General features: G+C 44.7%; 1 protein-coding gene across 3 annotated transcripts in view; it reads left to right on the forward strand.

Annotated features, from left to right (window-relative positions):
* Positions 1-24,654, forward strand: part of ANAPC16 (anaphase promoting complex subunit 16) — a 32,848-nt gene that overhangs the window by 2,626 nt on the left and 5,568 nt on the right. For all 3 annotated transcript variants that reach the window (XM_088475732.1, XM_088475730.1, XM_088475731.1), the window contains exon 2: positions 66-217. In XM_088475732.1, the coding sequence (XP_088331858.1) occupies positions 73-217 (145 nt within the window). In that variant the 5' untranslated portion in view covers positions 66-72. The remainder of the gene's footprint in view (positions 1-65; positions 218-24,654) is intronic.

Here is a 24,654-nt window from a genome sequence, read left to right on the forward strand (position 1 = left end):
AAGGTTTCCTGGCACTAGTCAGAATGTTTATTGCTCTTATTCAGTATGTGTTTTTTCTTTTAAAGGCTGTTTATGATGGCTGCCTCGTCTTCATCCTCTTCAGCCGGTGGTGTAAGCGGGAGCTCTGTCACAGGGTCTGGTTTCAGTGTTTCAGACCTGGCTCCTCCGCGGAAGGCGCTCTTCACATGTCCGAAAGCAGCAGGGGAGATGTTGGAAGGTAACCTGAGATTACAATAAATAGTTTCTTCTACTGCTAGAACCCAATATACTGCTCACAGGATTCTGCCACTTAGACACAAAGTATAACTACTGGGTCATTAAGTTTATATTAATTTCCACTGTACATGATGTCTTCAAAACAGAGACTGTTGACAAACTCATGTTTAGTGCGATATAAGACACGTGAATGTTAATACAGTATAAGCAGTGATCGCGGTGAGCCAAAAAAATTGTGGGTCCCTGGGACCCCTCACTTTACTAAATTGGGGTCCTACGTGACCTTTTCTGGGTCCCATCAGAATGAAAGTCTAACAACTTCAATAGAAAAAAATAATGAAAGCTAAACAGTTTTGTTAAGCTTTATTGCACAATGAGACATTTTCCCAGAATAGACAGGTGCTGGTAATGAACATTAGAGTTGCCAGTGTTAGCCAACTAAAGTTTAAGGGGCCCATTTAATATTTAATATTGAATATTTGAGGTAAAATCCCTGAAAACACCCATTTTTCGGAGGTTTATCTCAAATATTAAGTTTCCCCCGGATGTATGAAGGAGGGACTGCAAAAGGTATCTCCAATACCAACTGTGATCCCTCCATTCCCGCTGGCAGCCGCCTCCCCCATGGGTTTCTATGGCTGCACATCAATGGGGACAACTTCTGGGACTTCCCCGACTACTGCCAGCACCAGTAACAACCCCCCCCCCCCCACTAGTCCCAGCATCACTAACATCCCCCCACTACTCCCAGCATTAATAACACCCCCCCACTACTCCCAGCATTAATAACACCCCCCCACTACTCCCAGCATTAATAACACCCCCCCACTACTCCCAGCATTAATAACACCCCCCCACTACTCCCAGCATTAATAACACCCCCCCACTACTCCCAGCATTAATAACACCCCCCCACTACTCCCAGCATTAATAACACCCCCCACTACTCCCAGCATTAATAACACCCCCCCCCCACTACTCCCAGCATTAATAACACCCCCCCACTACCCCCAGCATTAATAACACCCCCCCACTACTCCCAGCATTAATAACACCCCCCACTACTCCCAGCATTAATAACACCCCCCACTACTCCCAGCATTAATAACACCCCCCACTACTCCCAGCATTAATAACAACCCCCCCACTACTCCCAGCATTAATAACATTCCCCCCACTGCTCCCAGCATTAATAACATCCCCCCCACTGCTCCCAGCATTAATAACATCCCCCCCACTGCTCCCAACATTAATAACATCCCCCCCCACTACTCAAAACATTAATAACATCCCCCCCACTACTCCCAACATTAATAACCTCCCCCCCCCACTACTCCCAGCATTAATAACATCCCCCCCCCCACTACTCCCAGCATTAATAACATCCCCCCACTACTCCCAGCATTAATAACATCCCCCCCGCTACACCCTGTAATAATAACATCCCCCCAGCTACTCCCATTATTAATAACAACAACAAGTACCTTCAAATCGGGGGGCCGGAGTGTTCACGCCGGGGCGGAGCACAGTATTGGATCCAGGTGTGCCTCCAGGACCAGACGCAGTGTTCGGGCCGGGGACCGCCTGGACCAGTCTTCAGGACGGTGGGGGGGGGCGCGGGGCCCAGTCTTCACGCCGGGGAGAGCGCCGGGACCAGTATGCACTCCGGGGCAGGGGCGCCGGGACCAGTCTGCACGCCGGGGGGGGCCGGGCACATTTCTCCTTACTTTTTGCCCCTGTGCCGCATCAGTAGACAGCCGCACCATCCCACTGCACTCAGAGCAGTCCTTGAAAATAGCGCTGTCATACAAACCTGGCGCCAGGCGTGAGCCAATCAGAGCTTGCTGACCGGCACCCGCTGCTCATTGGCTGCCGGTCTGTGAGCTCCAATTGGCTCACGACCGGCGCCTATTTCACATCGGCACTTTTAGCTACAGTATGTGTGCAGGGCGACTGGGTCGTGTCCCCGGAGACGCGCTGTACGCGCTGTACTGCGACCATTCCTGACAGCCTGACAGGGATTGACAGTGGCACATGGCGTCCCCGGGGACCCGGCTCTTTTACAAAAGTGAGTCCCCAATCCTAGAAACTGGGTAAAATATGCACTATAGCGTGTATTTGCGAGCACTGATAAGTGCACATTTCTCCACCATTTCTCCACTGCTCAACATGGGATTGGAGTTAGTGCGTTAGGAGTTAACACTTAATTAGGTTAACTAGGTTCAGTATAACTGCTCAAGGGAGCCAGCCTCCATGAGGGCAGGTCCCAAAGTGATATGCGGGAGGTACGCCGGTTAGCGCATCCATAGGCGACAGCTGTGACAAGTAGGGGGGGGGGGGGGGAGGAAGTAGGAGAGCGTATCCAGGTCACGGCTGTGAGAGATTTACATAGAAAGTCTCCTGATGAGCAGAAAGTTTTCCTTAGAGAGTAGAAAATGAGGGATTTGCAGGAAATAGTGGTCAGGCAATTAAACTGAGGCCCTCTGCTCTTACCTGTATGAAACTGTTAGGAAAGATAGCATGTGCTTTGAGAGACAGTCCAGTACAGCAGACTTCATTCTCAGATACTTTAGATCAGCATTGAAGATTTGGGCAGGATCCAGTTAGAACCTAGACCAGGGGTTCTCAAACTTTGTCCTCAGGATCCCAAACAGTACATGTTTTCCAGGTCACCTAGCAGGTGCACAGGTGTATTCATTACTGACACATTTTAAAAGATCCAGAGGTGGAGATAATTTCATTTCATTTGTGATTCTGCAAAACATGCACTGTTTGGGGTCCTGAGGACTTGAGTTTGAGAACCTGTGACCTAGACAATCACTTTATTTTTAAGCACAAGGCAATCTCTCAGATGGTGGTTTAGAAGGGAGAATCTGAACCAAGGGAGATCCTTTTCCATACTTCTTGTTCCCGCTAGATTGCAGGCAGGGTACTGGGGGTGCCTGGCCGAGAGTCTCTGCACGCTCCTCCGGCGTGTGTGCGCTTCCAAAAAGAGGGGCGTGGCCGGTCGGGGGGGGGGGGTGTCCTTGTGGCACGCCTCCATTTTGTAACATTTGGGGGGTGTGCCCAGCACTTACGGAGGTGCTGGTCTTCCTCCAAGCTCTCCACTCACGGTGAACAGATGCCATGCGCACTGCGTCTATTCACCCGGCGGTGATTGGTCACCGTAACTTTCCTCACCTGCAGGACACTGCAACCCACATGTAGGGAAGGCTAAAGGCAGACTGTTTTAGCGGGGCGTCGCTAAAAGGGCAGGGTGCATTTTGCCCTTTTAAAATCGGGCAGGGCGCGGTGCCCTGCTATAACAGCCTGGCGGGAACACGACTACTCAACTAGACAATTGTCAAAACAGATGCAGGGTTGGGGTGCAGTAGTCCTACATCTTCGATTGCCCATAAATATTTTGGAACTCTGAGCTTTTTATAAGGCATACAAAATTGCTCAGACTGTGATACGTGGCAGACTGATTCATATACAAACCGACAACACCACAGCAATGGCTTATATCAATCGTCAGGGGGTTACAAGGTGTGCCCTAACCATAAGAGAACCTTCAGGATTCTAACCTGGGCTTGCCAATTTGTCCATGCGATCTCTACATTATTCATCCCAGGAGTAGAGATTTGGATGACATCGCTCAACTCTTCAGTGAGAATGGTCCCTGCATCCAAAAGTTTTAAATTTTCTGACAGAACATTGGGGATTGCCAGAAACTGACCTGATGGCATCCAGACACAAAGTGAACAACTTTTGCTCCAGACCCAGAGACCTATTGGCATCTTTAGTGCATGTCATGTCAGTCCCATGGAAATTTCATCTAGGATGTCTATTTCCTCCCCTTTCACTGCTTCCTCAGGTTCTCAAAAAGGTAAAGATGGTAATAATCTCAGTCATCTGGGTGGTTCCATATTGGCGAAGGAGGTCCTGGTACTCAGGCATCCTAGCCATGAAAATCCTCTGTCTCAAGGATCGTTTCTACACCTTCCTTCCTCTGGCTTTGGTGACACAGCTATTGAAGCCAGAATCTTGAAACAGAGTGGTGCACACTACTATTAGGACTAGAAAGCCTTCATTTATACAGATCATTTATACAGATCATTTATACAGATCATTTATACAGATCTAGATGTGAGACTAATAATATACATTTTTCTTCTTTCAGGCTACCAAGTTATCTGTAATTTTTTACATTTTGGTTTGGATGCTGGCTGGCGTCTCAGTCCTTAAAGTTACAGGTGTCCACATTATGGGGTATATTTACTAAAGTGATTAGTTTTTAGAAGTGGAGATGTTGCCCATAGCAACCAATCAGATCCTAGCTATTATCTTCTAGAAGGTGCTAGTTAAACATTAAGCAGAATCTGATTGGTTGCTATGGGCAACATCTCCACTTCTAAAAACTATCACTTTAGTAAATTTACCCCATACAGTTTATTTTGATATAAAATTGTCTGGTATCCCAGAGGTGAAAACCTTTTTTTGCAAGGAACAATACATATGCAACCAGCATATGTTCCTCCTTTGGAGCTATGGAACCTTAAACGTTTTCTGTCAGCTCTTCAACTTCCGCCATTTGAACCTTTTGAGAGAGTTTATCTGTGTTGACTGACTTGGAAAAAGGTTTTCTGTTCGGTATCTCATCAAGCTAGAAATGTCAAAATAAGGTGATATAACATGCAGATCCCCATACCTAATATTACAAGATTATAGGGCAGTGCTGCGGACTAGCCCATTGTTCCAACCCAGGTGTCACGACCAGGGCTTCGAGGTGTAGAGGTTTACGGTCCTTACCGGTGAGGGCGCTGTCCTTCTGTCGGGCGAGCTGGCATGTGGAGACTGGCATTGGCTGTACGCAGTGGTCTGCCAGCATTGGGCTATCCTGGCCAGGGTAAGTCTAGCTGCATCTCTGTATCACAGGTATCTTTGGCCACCATATTGTCTTTGGCCATGTGACTTAGCAGGCCAATCGTATGTAGGCACCTGCTCTTTCTGGCCTATCACGTTCTCTACTGGGTACTTAAGGGTGTTTGGAGCTCCCTGTAGTTGCCAGTGCGACGTGTTCACAGCGTAGCTGTGAGAGAGAGTTCTCTGCGCTCCTGAAACCTAGACTTGTGTTCTGGTGCTAGCCCCAGCTCCTTGTCGACCTCTGGCTCCCTGCATAGCCTGCACCGCTCTGCCTTGCTTTGCTCACTGCTGAGATCAGCCCTGCACCTTCCACCAGACCCACTCCTGCCTGAATCTGTCTCCTCAGTTAACCCACTCCTGCCTGAACCTGTCTCCTCAGTTAACCCATCGCAGCATTTCTGGATTTCCCTTCAGCCACTATTCAGCAAACCAGGATTCCCACTTCACTCTCATAGTTTATCTGGATTCAACTCTGTTACTGATCTGGACATTCGTTACTTCCATTCACTACAGCTCCCTTTAGCCACATATATCAGTTTGTTTATTCCTGGACTTTAGTTTATCTTATTATTCATGTCTACGAACAGTCACATTAAACAACCCACCTTTCAGGTTAAACCTGTGTCTGCTCCTGTTTCCACCCCGGGTCCATAACAAATACAGACTCTGACACCAGGGTTGTATCCAGTTTTTATCTCAATCCGGAAATTGTTATTCCCATTTTCAGTCTTCCACGGAACACAACCATTTCGTCCTGCTGGAAGTGGTGAGTGCTTTGAAGCTTTACATAAAGAGATTAGCTGAACTGCGCAAGGCCGTTCACAGACCGTCCAACAGAATATGCTGGCACTATATAAGTAAATGTTATAATAATTTGTATTATATGAAGCACAAAATAATGGTTGGCCAGCCTGAAAACAGGTTATTGCCAGGTCGGTTAAGTCAACTATTCAGCAGGCTTATTTTGTATTACCGTTGGGCAGCCTTCTCCTTCCCAGATCTTGGTTCATTCCACCAGATCTGTTGGTGTTTTATGGGCGTCTAGGCACGGAGCCTCCGCTGGACAGATATGTCAGGTAGGCGCTTCGTCATCACTCCATACGTTCACTAAATTCTATCAATTTCCGCATTTAGCGTCAGAAGATGATTTTAGAAGAAAATTGTTCAGTATTGAGTGAACATACCCTCCCCTAGGATTAGCTTTGGAACGTCTCCATGGTGAGCAAAACAGGACACCGCATTCTCTCCGGAATCTGTATGACTTGCCTCCGGACCCATGCCCGGCGGTTGGAATCCCAAAAGCGGCATCCCAGCAGAGGAGGAAATCCTGATCGTCCTAAGGTAAGTATTGACTAACCTAATTCTACCCCCTAATGCTAACCCTCCCTTAGGGGTGCCTAACCTTCCCCCAGTGCCTAACCCTAACCCCCCCTTCCTCGCCGCCTAACCCTAAATCCATCGGGGGGGGTGCCTAACCCTAAGTCCCCCCCCGGGGTGCCTAACCCTATCCCTCCCTTCACCTAGCCTAAACCTAACCTCCTGGAGGGTGCCTAACCCTAAATCCTCCCCGGGAACCCTAAACCTAACCCATCCCCCCTATCCCTCCCGCGGATATCCACGCTCGGCGTCCCTTTGGTCGGGATTCCGGGCGCCGGTCTCCTGGCGTCGGTAAAATGACAGCTGTCTAGATTTAGACGCCTGTCATTTAACCCTCGCCGGGATTAAGCAGTCAGAAAGCCGGCTGTCGGGATTAGGTCCGCCGGCTTCCCGACTGGAAACCTTCTCTCCCAATTGTTTTTCTCTTCTGTGAGAATCTCTTTCTATCTCACTATCTTTTTGCATAAACCTTTCCCTTTTGAGACTTGTAAATTCATAACTTGTCAGGGGTTGTAGGGAAGCAGCAGTTATACTGTACCTAATTAAGTGCTAAATCCTAACTCTCTAACCCAATGGCAAGCAGTGTCCCCCAGATGGAGAAAAGGATTTAACGATGAGTAGCAAAAATCCTGTTCTATCTGCCATAGATCTCAGCTGTCATGTAGTCATTACATATCCAAAATACATTCGTTTTGTTGAATGAGAAATGCAATGAATAATCAGAAATGTCAAAACCTGATTATTGTTTTACAGATCCTGAATGGAAGATTATACACAATATAAAAGATTAAGTTATCTAAAATCACTTTTTGGTTTTTAAAAAGTAAACACATTTAACAGCATATTCATATAGCGCACACATTTTTATAGAGAATATTTATGAATTCCCATCAGTACCATTTATATATATATATATATTATACATAGGGGGAGGGGCCCTAAATTGCACACCCTAAGCACTACAAGCCATTTATATATATATATTCCCCATAGGCAAACGCAGGGGGGGTTTCCAGGCCCACACCATGACCACAATATAATAGAATTTTACTAGTGCTGCACGTTCTACTCAGTATCACAAAATGAATAATTAGCACCGCCTGTGGATCTTTTAATGGGTGTCAGCCAGACAAGATGGCCCTACTGCCGCATTTAGTGGCTTACTGTGATCGCTGGTCCTGTATATGGTGGAATTATGACACACACTATACTTTGTATGACGCATATTACAGTTGGTTAAGTGCTAGTTATGCCCTCTTCATGGACTGGCCACATTCACTCTAAAATCAGGCATTTGGAAACCCCTCTCTAGAAATCCTGCGTTTGCCACTGTTCCCTACCACATGGACACACCTACATATAGGGTTCATTTTGTCAGTAGTCAGTTAACCTATGGATTGTGTGAGGAAGAACATAGAACTGCCATACAGATATAGGCCCAGGATATGCTTTATCAATTGACTATTTGGTTTGGGTTTTGTTTTGATTTTTAGTAATACATTTTATTAGTTTTTTATGAAACTGCACTACCTAGTCCATCAATCCCATGAGTCCGGAGGTGCAGGGAACAATGTAAAAACAAGAACTACTTCCTGTAGACACGGGTGCCTGCGGTTTTCTCCTCCAACCTGCTGGTCACTGTGTTTGGGGTCTTGGAGGCTATCGGGATAATTAGGAGTGGTGCTGCCCTGCTTCACCTCATCGACCTGCCTTTATTGATATGGCTTTGTGGACATGTCCTCGTGGCTGCCATCATACTGAATTCTATAGACGCCATTACTGGGAAAACACATTGCAACATCTGCTCATTGAAGAGGGTTGCTTGTTCCTTTCTCCAGCCATTTCACCACCGTTTCCTCATTCTCTCCACAGATTTTTCACAGCATCCATATTCAGGGAGAGTAGATTAGCTTTACAGCTGTTGCCCCGTATCATGTCCTGGTGACCCTGCATAATTACACTCCACAAATACTTTCTGCTCTTGATGAACTGAGAACAGATTTGGCGCTTTCCAGATGTGATCTGCGAATGGTGGAGAGGAGTAGAATGGGACTTAAGGCCCATTCTGTCTACTAATAGATGGTCACTCATCTATCCCATGCCCTAATTTCTCGAATGCATGCCGTGTTCCCCTGCCATATATCACCTCTCGCAGACTGTCCTTGTCTTTTTGCTACCTGGAGGACGAGCACTTAGTATGGGACTTTTCTTTCTGTGTGACTCCATTGCCTGGAACTTGTTTCTGGACTGTTACTATGTAGCTTAGCCTTGTCGCAATATCCTGCTTCACCTACCATTTTACAGAGTTGTGGCCACTGACATGAAACTTGCCTTTGGCTATTTCACCGGACTTACTGCATCCTCCTGTGTTAGTCTCCTATTTCCCTACTTGTGTGCTGGATCTATGCATACCTAAATCCGTCTGGAAGGTGCCTGGGTGCCGTTCGGTTTCCTTGTGTACGGAACTCTCCGTGGTCAAGACACCTTCTTGTGCCAGATCCTTGGGTCTCCTACATTTTGTGTGGACTCTATCTGGTGATTGGTGTTTTTTTTCTTCTATTTTGTACCCACTTGTTGTGCAGTGCTCAGTAGTGTACCATATAAGCTTATTACTTTGCTGTATTAATCTCTAGGGAGCACCTTTCTCATGTGTGATGACTATTTCCAATATTTTCACTTTGACCCATCAGGCTGTTCAAATTTTTTTTTTTTTACTGTTGGTTTTATAAAAAAAAAAAAAATTGAATCTGCCTCCAGGTCTCGTGGACATTTAGGTATTAGTTATTTGGTCTAAAGTACTTTATACAGAGACACTATATAGGCGAACGGCTCCTTGTTGTATGGCCTTTTGTCATATCTCCTGTTAGTTTATCCTTCTATAGTAATACTTTTTTGGGGGAGGGGATTGTTAGTGTAATGGGGTTGGAAGAGGGGGGGGTTGTTTAGGGATCCAGATATGCCATGGTTGGAGGTGCGGTATATATGGTGGGGGATAATGGAGGGGGTTGTTTGTTATGTGCCATTGTCCATGTTTTGGGTTATTGGTTGATTTGTACTTTGTTAATTCTTACTTTTACTCATGCTGTTTTGGTATCTACGAGTCAGCCCTATAGAGGCAGGTTTATATTAAGGCGGCCTGGTATGGATCTGGGTGTTGGGATGTACCCTTGTTTCTGCTGTTTATACAGTGTTTTTCTCTACTGAGCAGGGCTTCTATTTACAATGATGTAATTCTGTTTCTAATATTATTCTGGTTCTGTGGTTCGGGGGCCCGACTAGCGCCTTTGGGTTCCCATTTCACCTTTGTGCCATATGGGTTTTCATTTATCTAGATTTTATGCCCACATTTGTTTGTCAAATAGCCTACTGAGTTTTTCTTGCCATAGTATTAGTTTACCTAACTAATCTGAAAGCCCCTGGATTTGACTGAGCCACTTATCGTCTATATAGACATTTTCGATTCTAACAAGACAAGGGTTCCGTTTTGAACACAGTATATTAGTCCATCTATGTTCCTGTCTGGTTTATTGGACATGTTGTATCAGTGACAAATCTCCATATTGATTTTTTATTTTTGTATGTGCACTTTTGCCACGTCCCATCTTTATTTTGTTCATTGTGTTTTGTGTGGTTTGTAATCTTCAGAACACAATTCAAAAACAAGAACTACTGCCATGCAAAACAGACGCTTTTAGGGCCATATGAAAACGTTCTTCACCCGACACTAGTGACCACTATCCTTGGAATTAAGCCCTTCTTGTGAAGATCTAATGCTGTATAAAGCTTGATTTAGATTGGTCTGCCTGTGGCTGTCAACCATAGAAATGATAGCAAACAACATCACAATAATATCTATGTCCTCAGAAGAAAGATTACCTGCATTCATTTCCAGTCATATTTGTGGCAGGAGCCAGGTAGATGCTGAATTTTACTTACTGCTTAACCGTTTTCCTGGCACGGTCGCATGGGGTGCAACCACTGGCAGGTGGGCTTTCCCTGCCGCAGCCGCAGACTGCTCTTCTTTTTTATTATTATTATTATTACCAGTTATTTATATAGCGCACACATATTCCGCAGCGCATTACAGAGAATATTTGGCCATTCACATCAGTCCCTGTCCCAGTGGAGCAGTACATTTATGAGCCCAGCAGGTCAGGACAAGCAGAAATCCTTTCCTCTTCAGTGACCGGCTGGGCTGTGATATTCGCAGTCTGTGACCACCGACATCATGTGTGGTTTGTGTGCCCCAGAATGCCTTGTAATCTGCTTTCTGGAGGCGTTTCGGCTTTCTGAGAGCAGCAAAGGTGCTTGTAGCTGTAGGAGCAATGAAGTTCCTCTCTCAGTATTGGATCGCTGATCCTCGTAGGGTACACTCAGAGCGGGCTGATGTATGATCAGCAGCCCCTACAAGTGCTGCTTGCTGCTCAGAGGAGACTGACCGGCTCCCTCTGAGCTGCCTGCCAAACACACTGCTCTGCATACTGTATATGGGAGGGGAGCACATAGTGGAAACCATAATTAAAGGGGGGAAGGGAGACGTCTTCACCTGCAGATGTAATGTCACTGGGGGGAGGGGGGGAGTTATACTACTGTGGAGGGGTCAAAGCAAACAGGAATATGTCACAGAGGTAAGGGAATAATATCTGGGGGCATCACCATTAAAGGGGTTAGGGGGGATGTTATGGGGGTCAGTTGTTATGGGGCATTCAAAAAATGACTAAAAATGCTATTTAAATCTTTTAAATAGGTATTATTTGCCCAACTAAGTCATTTAAAAAACTATTCCCCAGATAAAGTGCCTTATCTGCCACATTTCCCCAACACTGAGAAACGCTGAGAGATAGTAACAGGGGGCCCTGATGCTGAGTTGTACAGAACATGTCTTGTGGGGTTTGTGCAAGATCTGGGACTGGGTAATGCAGTCATACGCATTTTGGTCGCATATCCACTTGCGACTGAAGAGGAAGTCCAATGAGTATGTGTTGGCACAACTGCGATTCAAAGTTGGATATAAGTATAATAAATAAGCTATTCCTGTTTTATCACCTCCCCCTTTTTTTACATATTTATTAATATCCTTGTTTTTATGCTAACTGTTTTAAACATCTGTCAGTGGCATAGATATTATTGTATGTTGGTTGCCTCTTGTGTCTGAGGCACTTAGTGATATCATAAAATATATAGTTTTAATAACATGATCTATTAAGTTATTTTAATATTTAAGTATTTATTTGCATTATTGCACATGCACGGTTTACACTTTATATTGAAACTTTTGCACATTGGTGCTTGTTTGTATATATACGTGCATGTATGTGTGTGTATATATATTATATATATATATATATATATATATATATTGCAATTTTTGAACTCACACAGCACATTGTGCGCTTTATATCAGTTTTGCTATTTACACACTTCCGTTTTAAAATTGTGAAGGGACTTTTGATTCTCTCTGGTGCTACAATCTCCTATATACATAAGTATAATTCCGCCTTTACCGGTGCATTTTTTTGTACCAGTTGGTGCAGGTCTGCGATGATGATGATGATGATGATGATAATAAACGGCAAACAAAGCATACAGATAGGGGTGGACAGACCGCAAAAATGCATATGTATTTCTGTGCAATAGCATCTGCAGCCAATATGCATTCAACTCTGGGCCAAAATGTTCCTCTTGTCGTGACCCCTAACAAGTAGAAAGTGATTTGTGAAAAGTAGGCAATCCACAACATGTTGCCTATTTAGTTATTTATTCTTTCATGCCCAGCGAATAGTCAGTCATCTCTACTAAGTAACATCGCAGAATATTTAGCTGGAAAATAAAAACAGATATCCTTTTATCGGTAACATTAGCACAATAACTCGAGGATCTGCGTTGAAATTGTTGCAAAGAATGGAGTATTCCAAAGATAATAATTATCAGTGATTTATAATTTGCTGTTTTTCATTCATTCATTCATTTAGTATAGTTCTGCTCTTCATTTTGCTGAATACCAGATGTATTTTGTTGTGTTCATTTAAACACCACAGTGAACAATCTTCATACAATTAGCTAGTCTACCACTAGAGGGCAATGCTGTTATTTCCAAGAAACTGCTAAAGCACAACAGTGTTAGAACAGAAAAGAAAAAAGGGGCTGACTAAGCAGATATCATTTGCAAGCTTTCAAGACAATGTTTGGTCTCGTCATTAAGCATGTTAAAATTTGGAAACTGAAGTCTCTAACACTGCATTGCAATTAGCCGTAAATTCGCCTTTATCTCTGTTGAAGAGCAGCATTGAGAATACATGCTTTCGTCTCCTCTTCCTCTCCCGCCATACATCATATGCCTCCCTCCTTGCATCCAACTTCACTGCTTGATCTTTCAAATAAAGTTACAGGGAGTTGCCCTGCCCATGCCCCTGTTATTTGTCTACCCATGTTGTGAAGTTTTAGTAATATTCTGTACATATGCTATGTACTCTTAGCTGTTTTGTATTCTACTGATGTTCCTCTGATTTGGTTGCAACAGTTGAGGGTGAAAGACTACATTGCTTATGTTTCATAACTGGTACAACAGAAATTAGTTTTCAGTCATAACTGGGACTTAGGGAAAAAATGAAATAGCTTTTACTTTTTAGTTTTGTGTGGGGGGGGGGGGTGGATTTAGAAAGGAAATCATGTTGTACACACAACTGAAAAGAATACAATGAGTTGTGTAGTCAGACATAATGTCAAGGTCATTGTCAGTGCCCTTATACTTTAATTATTACAACCAGTTTTGTACAACTTCTGTATTACTAGTGCATGTACCGAGATCCCAATTTTTTATTTATTCTTAAAAAAAATGTGAAACCAATACAGTGGAAATCGGGCAAAGAAGCAAAAGTTGCACATAACATTTGTTTTTTTTCAAACGGCTTTTTGTTATTTTATTTTGTTTGTTTTTTAGGTTTATAGCACTTTGGCATTACTGTTTTATAAAAAAAAAAATTAGGGAAAAATAGGGAAAAAAGACCCAATCACTCAAGTTGAACAATAAATAAAAACCGTGAAAAAAAAAAGATAGAACATAATGTAACTAGTACAAGAGGTCTGACAAAAAACAAATAACTAATGTGTGGGGGTGTGAACAGAACACCTTTTTGCCCACTGGTCAGGGACACATTGACATAAAGGTATTATAAAGCTATAGTTAGGCACATGTGTGATTGACATGTACTGTAGTGCAAATCAGCGGGTAGTCCGAGAGACTTACTATACCAGTTAAGAGTTAAAGGGCTCATTGTGTAATTTGCAAAAGTACAAATGCTCTATCTCTTACAGCAAGGCTGGGTAACACTGTACTATGGGATTGTAGGTTTGGGGCTGGCACTTAATGTAACTGTAGCTTTAAATCCTAAACTTCTCCTCCCTGCAATCCCACAATTTCAGTGTTCTTTAAGTGCCTGAGGAGTAGGGCACGTGTTGGATGGGCTGCCATGCAGCCTTTGTAGGTAGCTATTTTTTGGTTTTATTTGTAAACTTTTTTTATTTTATTATTATTTCCAGCTTAGGAGCTGTGCGCTGCTTGTACCAGCACATAGAATTCAGGCTGCTGCGGGAGCTGTGGAACAGCTCGCCGATACGCAGCTGTGCTGGGGGGGGTGCGCCCTGGTGGGACCCCCCACAGAGCACTCTGGTCTCCCATAGAGACCACCTGGACCCAGAGACAGGGTGCTCTCTCACCGTGGTGGGCAGCAGCACTGTCCCGGATGGCGGCACCATCTTGCGGGTTTGATGAGGATGGCTCCATTGTGGGAGTGCGCGACGCACAGGCTTCTCAGGCAAAGCATACCTAGTGCTTTCCCCAGGAAGGAGAGTAGCACTTGTTGCAGAGAGAGAGTGCAGCCCCTGATCAGCCCCTGAGATTGTAGCAGCAGTGATACAAGTCCTGGCTGCTGCTACAATCTGTCCAGGAGGATGGCTACTGAACCATGGACCATGCTGGCTGGGATCATCGGCTGGTGCAGTCCTCTCCCCAACTCCTCTCCTATGCAGCATTTGGCCTCTCAGGAAAGCTAAGCATATTCCTTTTCTGTTGCCTTTCTTGCCTCTGCTGTGTTGTCTGTATTATTATTTGCAATTGAACTTTGGTTCTATCTCCTATTGCTTTACTGACGCGTCATATAGTACTATGAATGCCTACACCAAACCCGTCTGGGCGTGGCTCTGACAACACAGATGGTGTAATGGTTAGTATTATTGCCTCACCGCACTGCGGTCATGGGTTCAATTCCCGCTACAGCCCTTACTGTGTGGAGTTTGTATGTAGGAATTTTGCTGTATTCTGGGGGATGTCTGCTCCCAAGCACAGGATGACGGGCAGTTGAGCTCGGGGACCTTGTGTTTATCGGACCCGGGGACGTGTAGGCATCTACAGTGCTGCATGGGACCTGCATGGACTGGGGCTCTCTGCAGGTCAGTGTACGCTCTAGTGAAGCTGGTGGCGCTTCACAGGGAGACCAAGTTCAGGCTTGGGTATTCCCTCATCTCTGGCGCAGGCTACTTTCCCTCTATAGGGTTAAGTTCCCAGCCAAGGTAGGTCTGGCTCTGTGCTTTGCAGTGTGTGGCGTCGGTTTTTCAGGTATCCTCTGCTGTGCGAGGCGCAGGTGAAGGGTGGTCTTGGAAGTGTATTCCTCCTTCCTGGGCCCCATTAGACATTTTGAATGCGCAGGAACTTACGGGGCTTTGTGTTGTCCCAAAGGGTGAGGACCTACTGTCCTTTTTGATTCATTGATCCTATGCGCCCCTATCTAGGAGGTTTATATATGGATTCCCAAGCTCTGGCTGTGGGTCTGTCCAAGTGTGGGCGACGGAAGGTCACTACTTTCCCTTCGGCGAATCTCTCCGGTCTCCTCAGGGAGGCTTAGGAGACCGGATTCAGAGGACTCCGTTCCTTGCACATTAGCCTCCAGTGGATTAAGTATCCAAGTGGAAACACCTCCTAGGGTAGTTACTGCGGTAGCCGTTTAGATCAGCACATGCCCGTCCTGTGCAGGGCTCAGCGTCCTGTAGGGATCCACTAGTTAGACCTCGGAGGGTTGTCTCCGGTCTGTTTTATAGGCTCCATTGTCGTTATCCTACCTTGGCAAGCCGCAACATGGGTGGCATGAGCTATGGTCACTTCTGCTGACAAATTCATCTAGGGGCTTAACAGTGATTCGCCCTGGGAATCCCTGCTGAATTGGTGGGACCTTCATGGCAGGCTCTGTGTGGGAGACCAGGCAAAATGGTTTCACTTACGGCCGCTTTGGCTCTGTGCTTCACATTCAAACTCATTACCAGAGTGTTCCTTACACTATCTTCTGTTTGGTAAGGACGTTCTCTTTTGGCCAAAACTGGATCATCCTCACCGGTTGGGAATGCACTTTTCTGCCGGTGGCCGACCTAGCGGCAAGGTCCACGTTTCCAAGTTTACGCTCCTCCTTTGAGGTGGTGCTTCCTTGGAAGGTCAGTCTGACACTAGCCGATTCTTCCCCAGAAAGGGTACGGGCAGTTTTCAGTAACGCTGTCCATTCTGGCGACACGCCTCCAAGAAAGCCTAGGGTCTAACGGAATTTCTTTCTCTCTAACCAGTTTGCTTGCAAGTGGTAGTGCGGTTGCTCCGTTTATGTGACCGTTGAGTGTCGTCTTCAGACACCTGAGTGCTTGCCATTTTTTGCCATGGTTTCATCTGAAACCTCAAGGGTCCACCACCAAGGCAATTGTTTATTGTTTTTTCACATCGCTCTTCCCCAGGAAGTGGCGACCGCAGTGACATTGGCCCGTGGTATAATTCCACTCCTCTCAGCCGGCATGTTTTTACTCCAGTTCCGTTGCAGGTACGTAAACTGGGGTTTTCTTTCCTAGTTCGGATGCTGGACAGCTCATTCCGGCCACTCTTGTCTCTTTGTGCCGTGAGCACCAGGGGGGGGGGGGGTAGTTCAGTTTGCATGAACTCCCTCCGATCAGGAATCCTCAGCGCGGAGGCCAACAACTCCTCGCTAGACGCCTGGAATGCGTGTCTTCAGGTTCCGTTTTGGGTAGGTCGTTCTACTTCTTCAGTAGGTAATTGACCCGGTCCCCTATCTATACCGGGCCCTACCATTAGGTGGAGCCTTGGCTCCGTGTGTTTGCACCACACAATACGGTCGGTGCATCCGCACATTGTGCACACAGAACGTATCATAATTCGGCCCTCTTCGGAGGTTCTGCTTGTGAAGGATAACTCAGCTTCACAGTTACAGACCTTTCTAGGTCACTTGTTTCAAGTACTTTTGGAGCAGTGGGTGGCCTCCGACACCTCTCTCCAGGGTGTTTTTTCTTGTGGCGGACAGTGAACAGACCCTACCGACCTTGGCCGAAGGTTCAGTCTGTGCCTCGTCCATTGGTCTTGTGGAACAATCGGTTGTTGGGCATGTTGGTCTCCACTTAGGGACCATTCAGTGGACCAGGTTCTGCTCACTGAAGTCCCAGTGGGTAATTCTCCAGACTGGAAAGGGCTGCTCAGCATCCCTCTCATCTCCATTCTCATTCTGTCGACCCGTCACTCTCCATACGTGGAGGGTTTCCTTTCTTTTCCTCCAGATCCAATCCTTGTTCCTTCCGGATTGGCACATTGTGATCACGGACGCGAGTCTCCTGGGCCGAGGAGCCGTGAAATTGCTTTTCGGCTCGGGGACTTGGGTCACCATCCACAATGGCTCGGCTGTCCGATGGGCTCGAGGTCCAAGCCATCGTTCCGGCTCTTTTGGGGGCCCTGTTTGTCCTTGGCCGGTCGCAGTCGGTTGGACACCAATTTGGCAGTGGCATATGTACGTCCTCCAGCAGGCACAAGAGTGCAGCAACGATGCCAAAGTCTTCCAGGACGGAGACTTTTGTTCCGTCTCTCTCAGTGGTGGTCATACCAGCAGAACCACGTTTCTCCCAGGGCAGTGGTCTCTCCTTCCAGTAATCTTCCTACCATTCGGGAGTGAGGTCTTCCGCTTGGGGATCTCATGGCCTCTTGGCACGTTTGCGAGGCTCCACAGTTTGGTATGTGATCGGGGTATCCGCTGGCTTCTGCAAGTGGCTGGCTTGACTGTTCCGTGGAATTTTTCATCCAGAGCATCTGTGTCCACCGTCCCCACTGTTCCCTCTGGTCTCCAGGGGCATTGAGGCTTCCAGAGTGAGGGTAATACTAGTGGCTCTATGCTGGTCATGGTTCGCGGACGTTCACCCAAGGTCGGTAGGTCTAGGGTGGCGTCTTCCACTAATTCCATACCTGCTGAAACTAGGCTCATTTCTACAAGGGCATTTCCTTGGTTGATTTTCCCGACCGGACTTCTGTGACTGAGAAAGCTTCAGGTTTTTCTCTCTCTGGGTCCATACTAGGCTCTGAGCCCGGACTCCCTTTCCATCTCGCATTTACCTCCGGGTTTGGAAACGCTACCTCTTGTGAGGTAACCATTAGAAGTTTTCGTCTCTCGCTTTTCTTGTCCTTCCTTCTGGAGGGTTTGGAAGCCGATTGACTACTTTTTGTTCTGTGTTTCTTTCCAGCAGTGTTTGGCTTTTCTTCCGAAGTTCCAAACCGTTTTTACAAGGTGTGCTGCTTTTCGTCCGCAGGTGGGCCGTGGTATCTTAATCTAGTCTTATCGGCTCTCACACAGGCTCCAAAGGAGTCATTTACGTTCAATGGATCTTCAGTTAGTTGCTTGGAAGCTGGTCTTCCTTAGGGCTATTGCTTTCCCTCGGCATAGTTCCATGTTTAGGGTTGGCAAGCCGCCTTTTCTTGTCTTCCATGAAGATTGTGTAGGCGGCTGTTGAACGTCCTATTGTCCAGTATTCCCCAGCCTTGTTCAAGAGAAACTAAGATTTTTGGTCAACTTACCATTGAATCATTTTCACTTAAGCAGACTGGGGAACACTGCGATCCATCCCTCACGCTCAGTCGTGCAAGGTTTTGGTTCTTGACCGTCTTTTTTCCCTACTGGTTTGTTTGGTTGCTCTAAACCGTTTACGGGGTTCCTTCTACTCTTCTCCTGACTCTCTCTCTCTCTCTCTCTCTCTCTCTCTCTCCTTTTTTTTTTTTTTAAGAAGTACTGGAATTGTGGGATTGCAGGGGGAGGAGTTTAGGATTTAAAGCTACAGTGCCAACTCCAGCTCCAACCTACAATCCCATTGTACAGTGTTCCCCAGGCTGCTTAAGAGAAAAGGCTTCAATGGTACGTTGACCAAAAACCCTATTATTGACAGATATGCACCAGTTTTAATGTAGATGCATGAGTTTTGCAGGCCAATACAGCAGCATCTCCAGTGGTGCAAAAGCCTGCACAGTCTGATGGAAGGAGTTGGGCAAAACAGGGCTTTGGGGGCTAGGCAAGTTTAGGGAAGCGTTCCCTTCATTTACATATAGCATTTTTCTCCCTGCAAAAGGACTTTGAATTCTCTGGCATGTTTGAGCTGCTAGAAACCCAATCCTGTCCTTTTACTTATAGCTAGACACTTTTTGCACCCTCCAGTTGCACTTTTGTAGAAAGCACGTTTTTATGCTTTGTCTAGTGTAACCAGAGCCTTCAACTACATAAGTGTCCATTTATTAAAGGCAGTCCTGATGTTTCCTCACTACCGTGATTAATGATGCTAAATGGACGAACATTTTAGTTGAAATTAACTAAAGAATGGTCCTAATGAAAAGTTATTTAGACTGTAGGGACCTTTTTCCAGTCTCCACCGTGGGTATTTGCAGGCAGGACACACAATTATACAAAGTTAGGCACAGATTGATTTTACAGCGCAGTTTCCAAAGATGCAGGTGTGCATGTTGTATTGTGCTTTGAGGTTAATTAGACACACTTGTGCACATAAAAGTGTTTGCAGTTTATAAACCAGCTTTCTTGCACCTTAGGTGCCAATTATGCACTAAACCAGAACAACCAAACAGACACTTTCTTCAGTGTCAAACCTGCACTTGACAGTTAAAAGCCAATTGCTGAGGTGCAGGATTTGCACCTAAATGCAGTGTTACTGAATGAGCCCTTAACTCGGAATCGGTATAAAATACCGATGGATGGGATGCCGGCTGTCAGTACACTGACAGCGGCATCCCGATGGTTAAAATCCCAACAGGGGAATGGTAAGTAATGTTCCCCTGTCCTATTTACCCCTTAACCCTCCTTTCCTCCACCCTTATACCGTACCTTAACCCTAACCCTCCCCCCTTAGTGCCTAACCCTAACACCTCCCCCCTCCCACCACCTAACGCTAACTCCCCTCGCGGCACCTAAACCTGAGTAATCCTCAATCCCCCCCCCCCTGGCTGATACTTACCTTTCCCGGTGTCCTTACGATCGAGATCCCGAGTCATGTTGGGATTTCGGTGCCGGTGTTGTCTTGGTGATCGGGGTTCCAATGCCAGGGTTCCGGCAGACGGCATCCCGCTTATCGGGATCCTAACTGCATCCCCTTAACTTAAGTGGTTGGATTCTTCTGAGTTATCCAATAAAGGGTAACGGCCTCATTACATTTTTTTTTTATTCACAAAACAAACACAAATCAGGCGCTGATACTGAACCATAGTATAAATATATCACTGAGAGTATTTTCTATGTCTCACAGCTCCAGAAACTATGTGTTTGTGACTACACACAAATCTGTATCCAAAAAGACACTGTACAACAATAAATATATATTAGTTTTTGCGCTAATTATTAAAGCGGTCTGGAATGTGAATTAAACACTCAAATACTATAAAATACTTATATAAAGTTATTTGTTGCACAATGTAACAGTAAAAAGGTTGCAACCGGTTGCCATTATATCAGTGTATATTCCTATAAAAAAATTCACAATAAAATGGCATAAAAAAACCATTAAGACAAAAAGAAAATATAACGTCTCTTATGTTTGTACTCCAGGGGTCTTTAAATCGGTCCCCTTTAATGTCTATTAGTGTGAAAGCTCACCACAGCAGTTTTTTTCTTTTTTGGGTGTAAACGATATTGTATCCAAGTAGATCTGTAAATAACAAGTTAGTTTTTAAAGGAGCAAATTTCCAAAGTCCTGTCGCTGGACTGGTGACAAGTAAATGCGGTTATACATACAAGCCACTCATTGTCTGGGGACGTGGCATAACAAGCTGTGAGTAGACCTGTGCTAATGATCTTATGCAGGTTCAAGGCACTAAGGTGAACTTAGCCCAGGAGATCCTGTTAAGCGGGCCAGTAGTAACAGGACTCTGGAAATTTGCTCCTTTAAAAACAAATATGTTGTTTACAGATCTACTTGGATACAATATCGATTACACCCAAAAAAGAAAAAATCTGCTGCGGTGAGCTCTCTCATACCGATTCCATTTGGAGATAGTAACACAAAACAAATGCTACTTTTTCCCACACAAACTACTAAATATGCATTGTCTATGTATTTTGTTCATCATGGTACTGAAGCACAATGCTGCAAACAATTTTCATTGTTACTGACCACATTAAACTACATTTTGCTAAACCACTTCACTTTCAAATAATAGTACTTTGATGGGTACCCGTCCCTGAGATCCTGTATTTATTGTATTTAGCCAGGTTTTGTAGTAGGAGGGACCACCACCAAAGTACTGTTATTGGTAAGGGTGGTTGTCTATGTATTTTAAGGTGTATAGCCCCTGTAATGCATTCTTTTGTTTTTAAGCTGCAAACTGCTTACATTAGAAATAATATCTTCATAGTTTTGTTTAAAAATATATATTTTTCTTTAATGCTGAGGAATTTCATCATTTAAGGAGCAAGGTGTCTGTGGCTAATATATAATGTTTCTATGGTCATACAAGCGCTATAGTAAATTCTCATTTGTGGCAATTGATAAAACCAGTGTAATGGAGGTGCTGGTACAACAACTGCTAGTGCAAATCCAGATGGATCTAGAAAGATAACATTTGACTAATCTTTATTTGTGATTAATATTGGCACTAGCAATGTACATGGTGCTGCTCAGGACTGTATTTATAATTGAAGTGGTTACAGTAATGTATAATTGTTTTCTAGTGGACAGTTTATACATTACCAGGGATGACAATAGTAGTAGTGTTTATTCTATGCTTTGCTTTGGCTTCTCCACATCACAGTCTGATACATTGCCCCACTCTATTCACAGCCTGGGGAACAGTGGAGGATCTGATCTACATAATCTGCCTATCTGTGATGTAACGTGGTGCTTACATTTGGATTGCTTCTTTATACCATGTCAGAGGGAAATGGGCGAGATTGTTGGCTTTTCTAGTCTGTGGAAAAACATTGCACCCTCAGTGTCCTTTGTTTTAATTAGACCTGATATTTACCAAGCAGCTCTAATACACTGTTTGACGTTCCTCTGTGTGTGTGTCTATAAATGTGTACATATAATGTGACAAGAATCACATAGACCAGGTAAAATCAATCAGTAGCTTTTATTGCTCACCACAGATGTTACACAAAGAGGGGTATTCAATATGAAACGTTAACTTCACTGTCGAAGTTAACGTTTCATATCGGAGTTTTTACCTGCGTTAAAGTATCGGGCGTGCTCCCGCTTATACCCGTATTCAATATAAAATTAACGTAAACGGGAAACTCCGAAGTTGGATTTGCGTAAAGTTACGAATTTTTCCTTAAAAAAAATTGTAAGACCCCCCTAAAGTAGTAAAAACATGGGGGAACACTATGGATACCCCCATTTTAGCCTTTAATTGAAAGTCGGGGATTTAAATAGCCACAGCAGGTGTTTTTTTTCCCGACATTGAAGAAGTGATGCAGAAGAGCACTTAGGTTATTTTTTTCGTTTTTTTAAGTGGTCCCATCAAATTTGGGGTACATGAAAATGGCTACTAGCATATTTTGATGTCCCTAAAGTAATTTTTTTTAAATTCTGCATTTGTGCACCTGCCGCTATAATTCTATTCTAGAAAACATCTGCCGCATACTTGCAGAATAGCCCTGAACCTATTTCCCTATTGTTAAACAATTTTTTTCCCTTTTTTTTTTATCACCCCAATTTTTAAATACATTTTTTGGGGTGTCCCTATTTTTTTTAAAACTTTTTTTGACACAGTTCTTTTTTAAATGTCATTCCCAGGGGTGCAGGCTATTTTTTTTAAGCCTGCACCCCTAAACCCCAATTCTGCACTTTTTTTCGACACCTATTCAATGGTGAAAACTTATCCCCGTTTTTTATCAAAGACTTTTCAAAACTGCGATAAGTCTTTGAAATTGAATACGGTGTAAAACTAAAACCTGCGATAATGACGTCATACCTCCGATATTAACGCAAAAACGATGTTATCGCACCCATATTGAATACCCCTGAAAGTCTTCAAACCGCAATATTTCTTCAGTGGACTCGCAGGTCCAGGAGCCCTAACACTAGTCACCCCCAGGCCTATAAGCTGGGCGACTATTTCACCGTCAGGCTTATGGTGCATACACACGGTCAGATTTTTCTTCAGATCTGAACGATAACTATTTAAAAAATCATTCAATCGTTCATATCTGAAGGAAAATCTGACATACCTGACATGCCTGTACGATGAACGATGCGCGTTCCCGATGGTCAGATAACGATATCTGACATCTGATGTGTTTGCAGTCAGACTTGGACGATTCCATTCATTTTAATGCAGTCAAAAATCGTTCAAATCTTTGGTAAAATCGTTCGTCTGACAAATCTGACCGTGTGTATGCACCATAAGTTTTCCCAGTGCCTCTGCAGTTCTTAAAACAGCTTACCACAGGTGTCTGTAATCAGCTGCCTTTCCAGGCACTGATTGAGGCAACACCTGAACTGGACATAACACAACCCTAAAGCTGGCCACACACTAGACCAACTTTCATCCAACCAGCCAACTAGTTGATTGGTTGGAATGAAAATCCGATAACGTATGGGAGTAAATGATATCAGCAATTTGCTCCTAAATGCCAGAAAACTGATGAAAATGGTCGTTAGACAAGTTTGTTAAATGTTTGATCAAAACAATTTGTTCAAACAACAGTTTTTGTCCATTTTCCTGTGTTTGGGAGCAAATCGCTGATTGTCATTTGCTTTCATACCTTACCGCGCCGGGCCCTGGCAAAAGGGGATGCGGCCTAATCGTGGGAGGCATGGCCACGTCCCATTAGGAAAAAAACAAAAACGTTTTGCAGCACCGCAAATCGCGCTGGCAAGAGGGGCACTGTGAGCCCCCTCAGCCCGGCGCATAACCAGTGGGGGGCGCGATTGATCGCTCCCCCCACAGGCATAGGAGACTGTTGTGGCTGCTTCTTAAGGTGCCCATACATCTGCACCTTAAGAAGGATCGCGGCCCCATTAGTAGCCATACCGAGCAGTCTCCCTCCAGCAAGCCGGGGCCTGGGTAATTAGTAACCCCTCCCCCCCCTCTCCACGCCCCTACATGCCAGGATTGTGTAATTCCACAGCCGCTGGAGGACCGCATGTTAAATACCCCTACCCTAGACAGTACAGGTTGAGTCTCCCATATCCAAAGTGCTTGGGACCAGGGGTATTTTGGATAAAGGAATATTCCGTATTTTGGAATATTTTCATATCGTAATGAAATATCTTGGGAATGGGACCCCGATATACACAGAATGCATTTATGTGTTATATACACCTTATACACACAGCCTGAAGGTAATTTTATACAATATATTTTCGTGGCTCAAGCAAAGTTTGTATACATACATTAAATTCATTTATGTTTCATATACACCTTATACACACAGCCTGAAGGTAATTTTATACTATATTTTTTAATAATTTGTGCCTTAGACAAAGTTTGTATATTGAACCATCAAAAATAAAAGGTTTCATTATCTCAGTCATGCCAAAATAATTCCGTATTTCGGAATATTTAGATATGGGAGACTCAACTTGTACTTACTTCCAGCTTTGAGATCTCCACCGCTGAATACCCTTTTTGGTCTCATGGCACGGCTTTTTATTCTGGCTTTGGGTTCTGGGCTTCTGGGTACAAGGAAGGAAATATCACCTGCTGGGTACCAGAATGGCAGCCATTATTTTCTGTGAGCTAGAAGTGCTGTCCATTTTGCACTGAGAGCATTGGCTCCGCAAAGTATGGAGATATCAGGCTTGCACAGTGGTTATCGACAAAGAAGTCTAGTAATGACTGATGATTACGTTAGC

The sequence above is a fragment of the Taudactylus pleione genome, unplaced genomic scaffold (assembly GCF_031769625.1).
Source record: "Taudactylus pleione unplaced genomic scaffold, aTauple2 ptg000016l, whole genome shotgun sequence".
In the NCBI taxonomy this organism is placed as follows: Eukaryota; Metazoa; Chordata; class Amphibia; order Anura; family Myobatrachidae; genus Taudactylus; species Taudactylus pleione.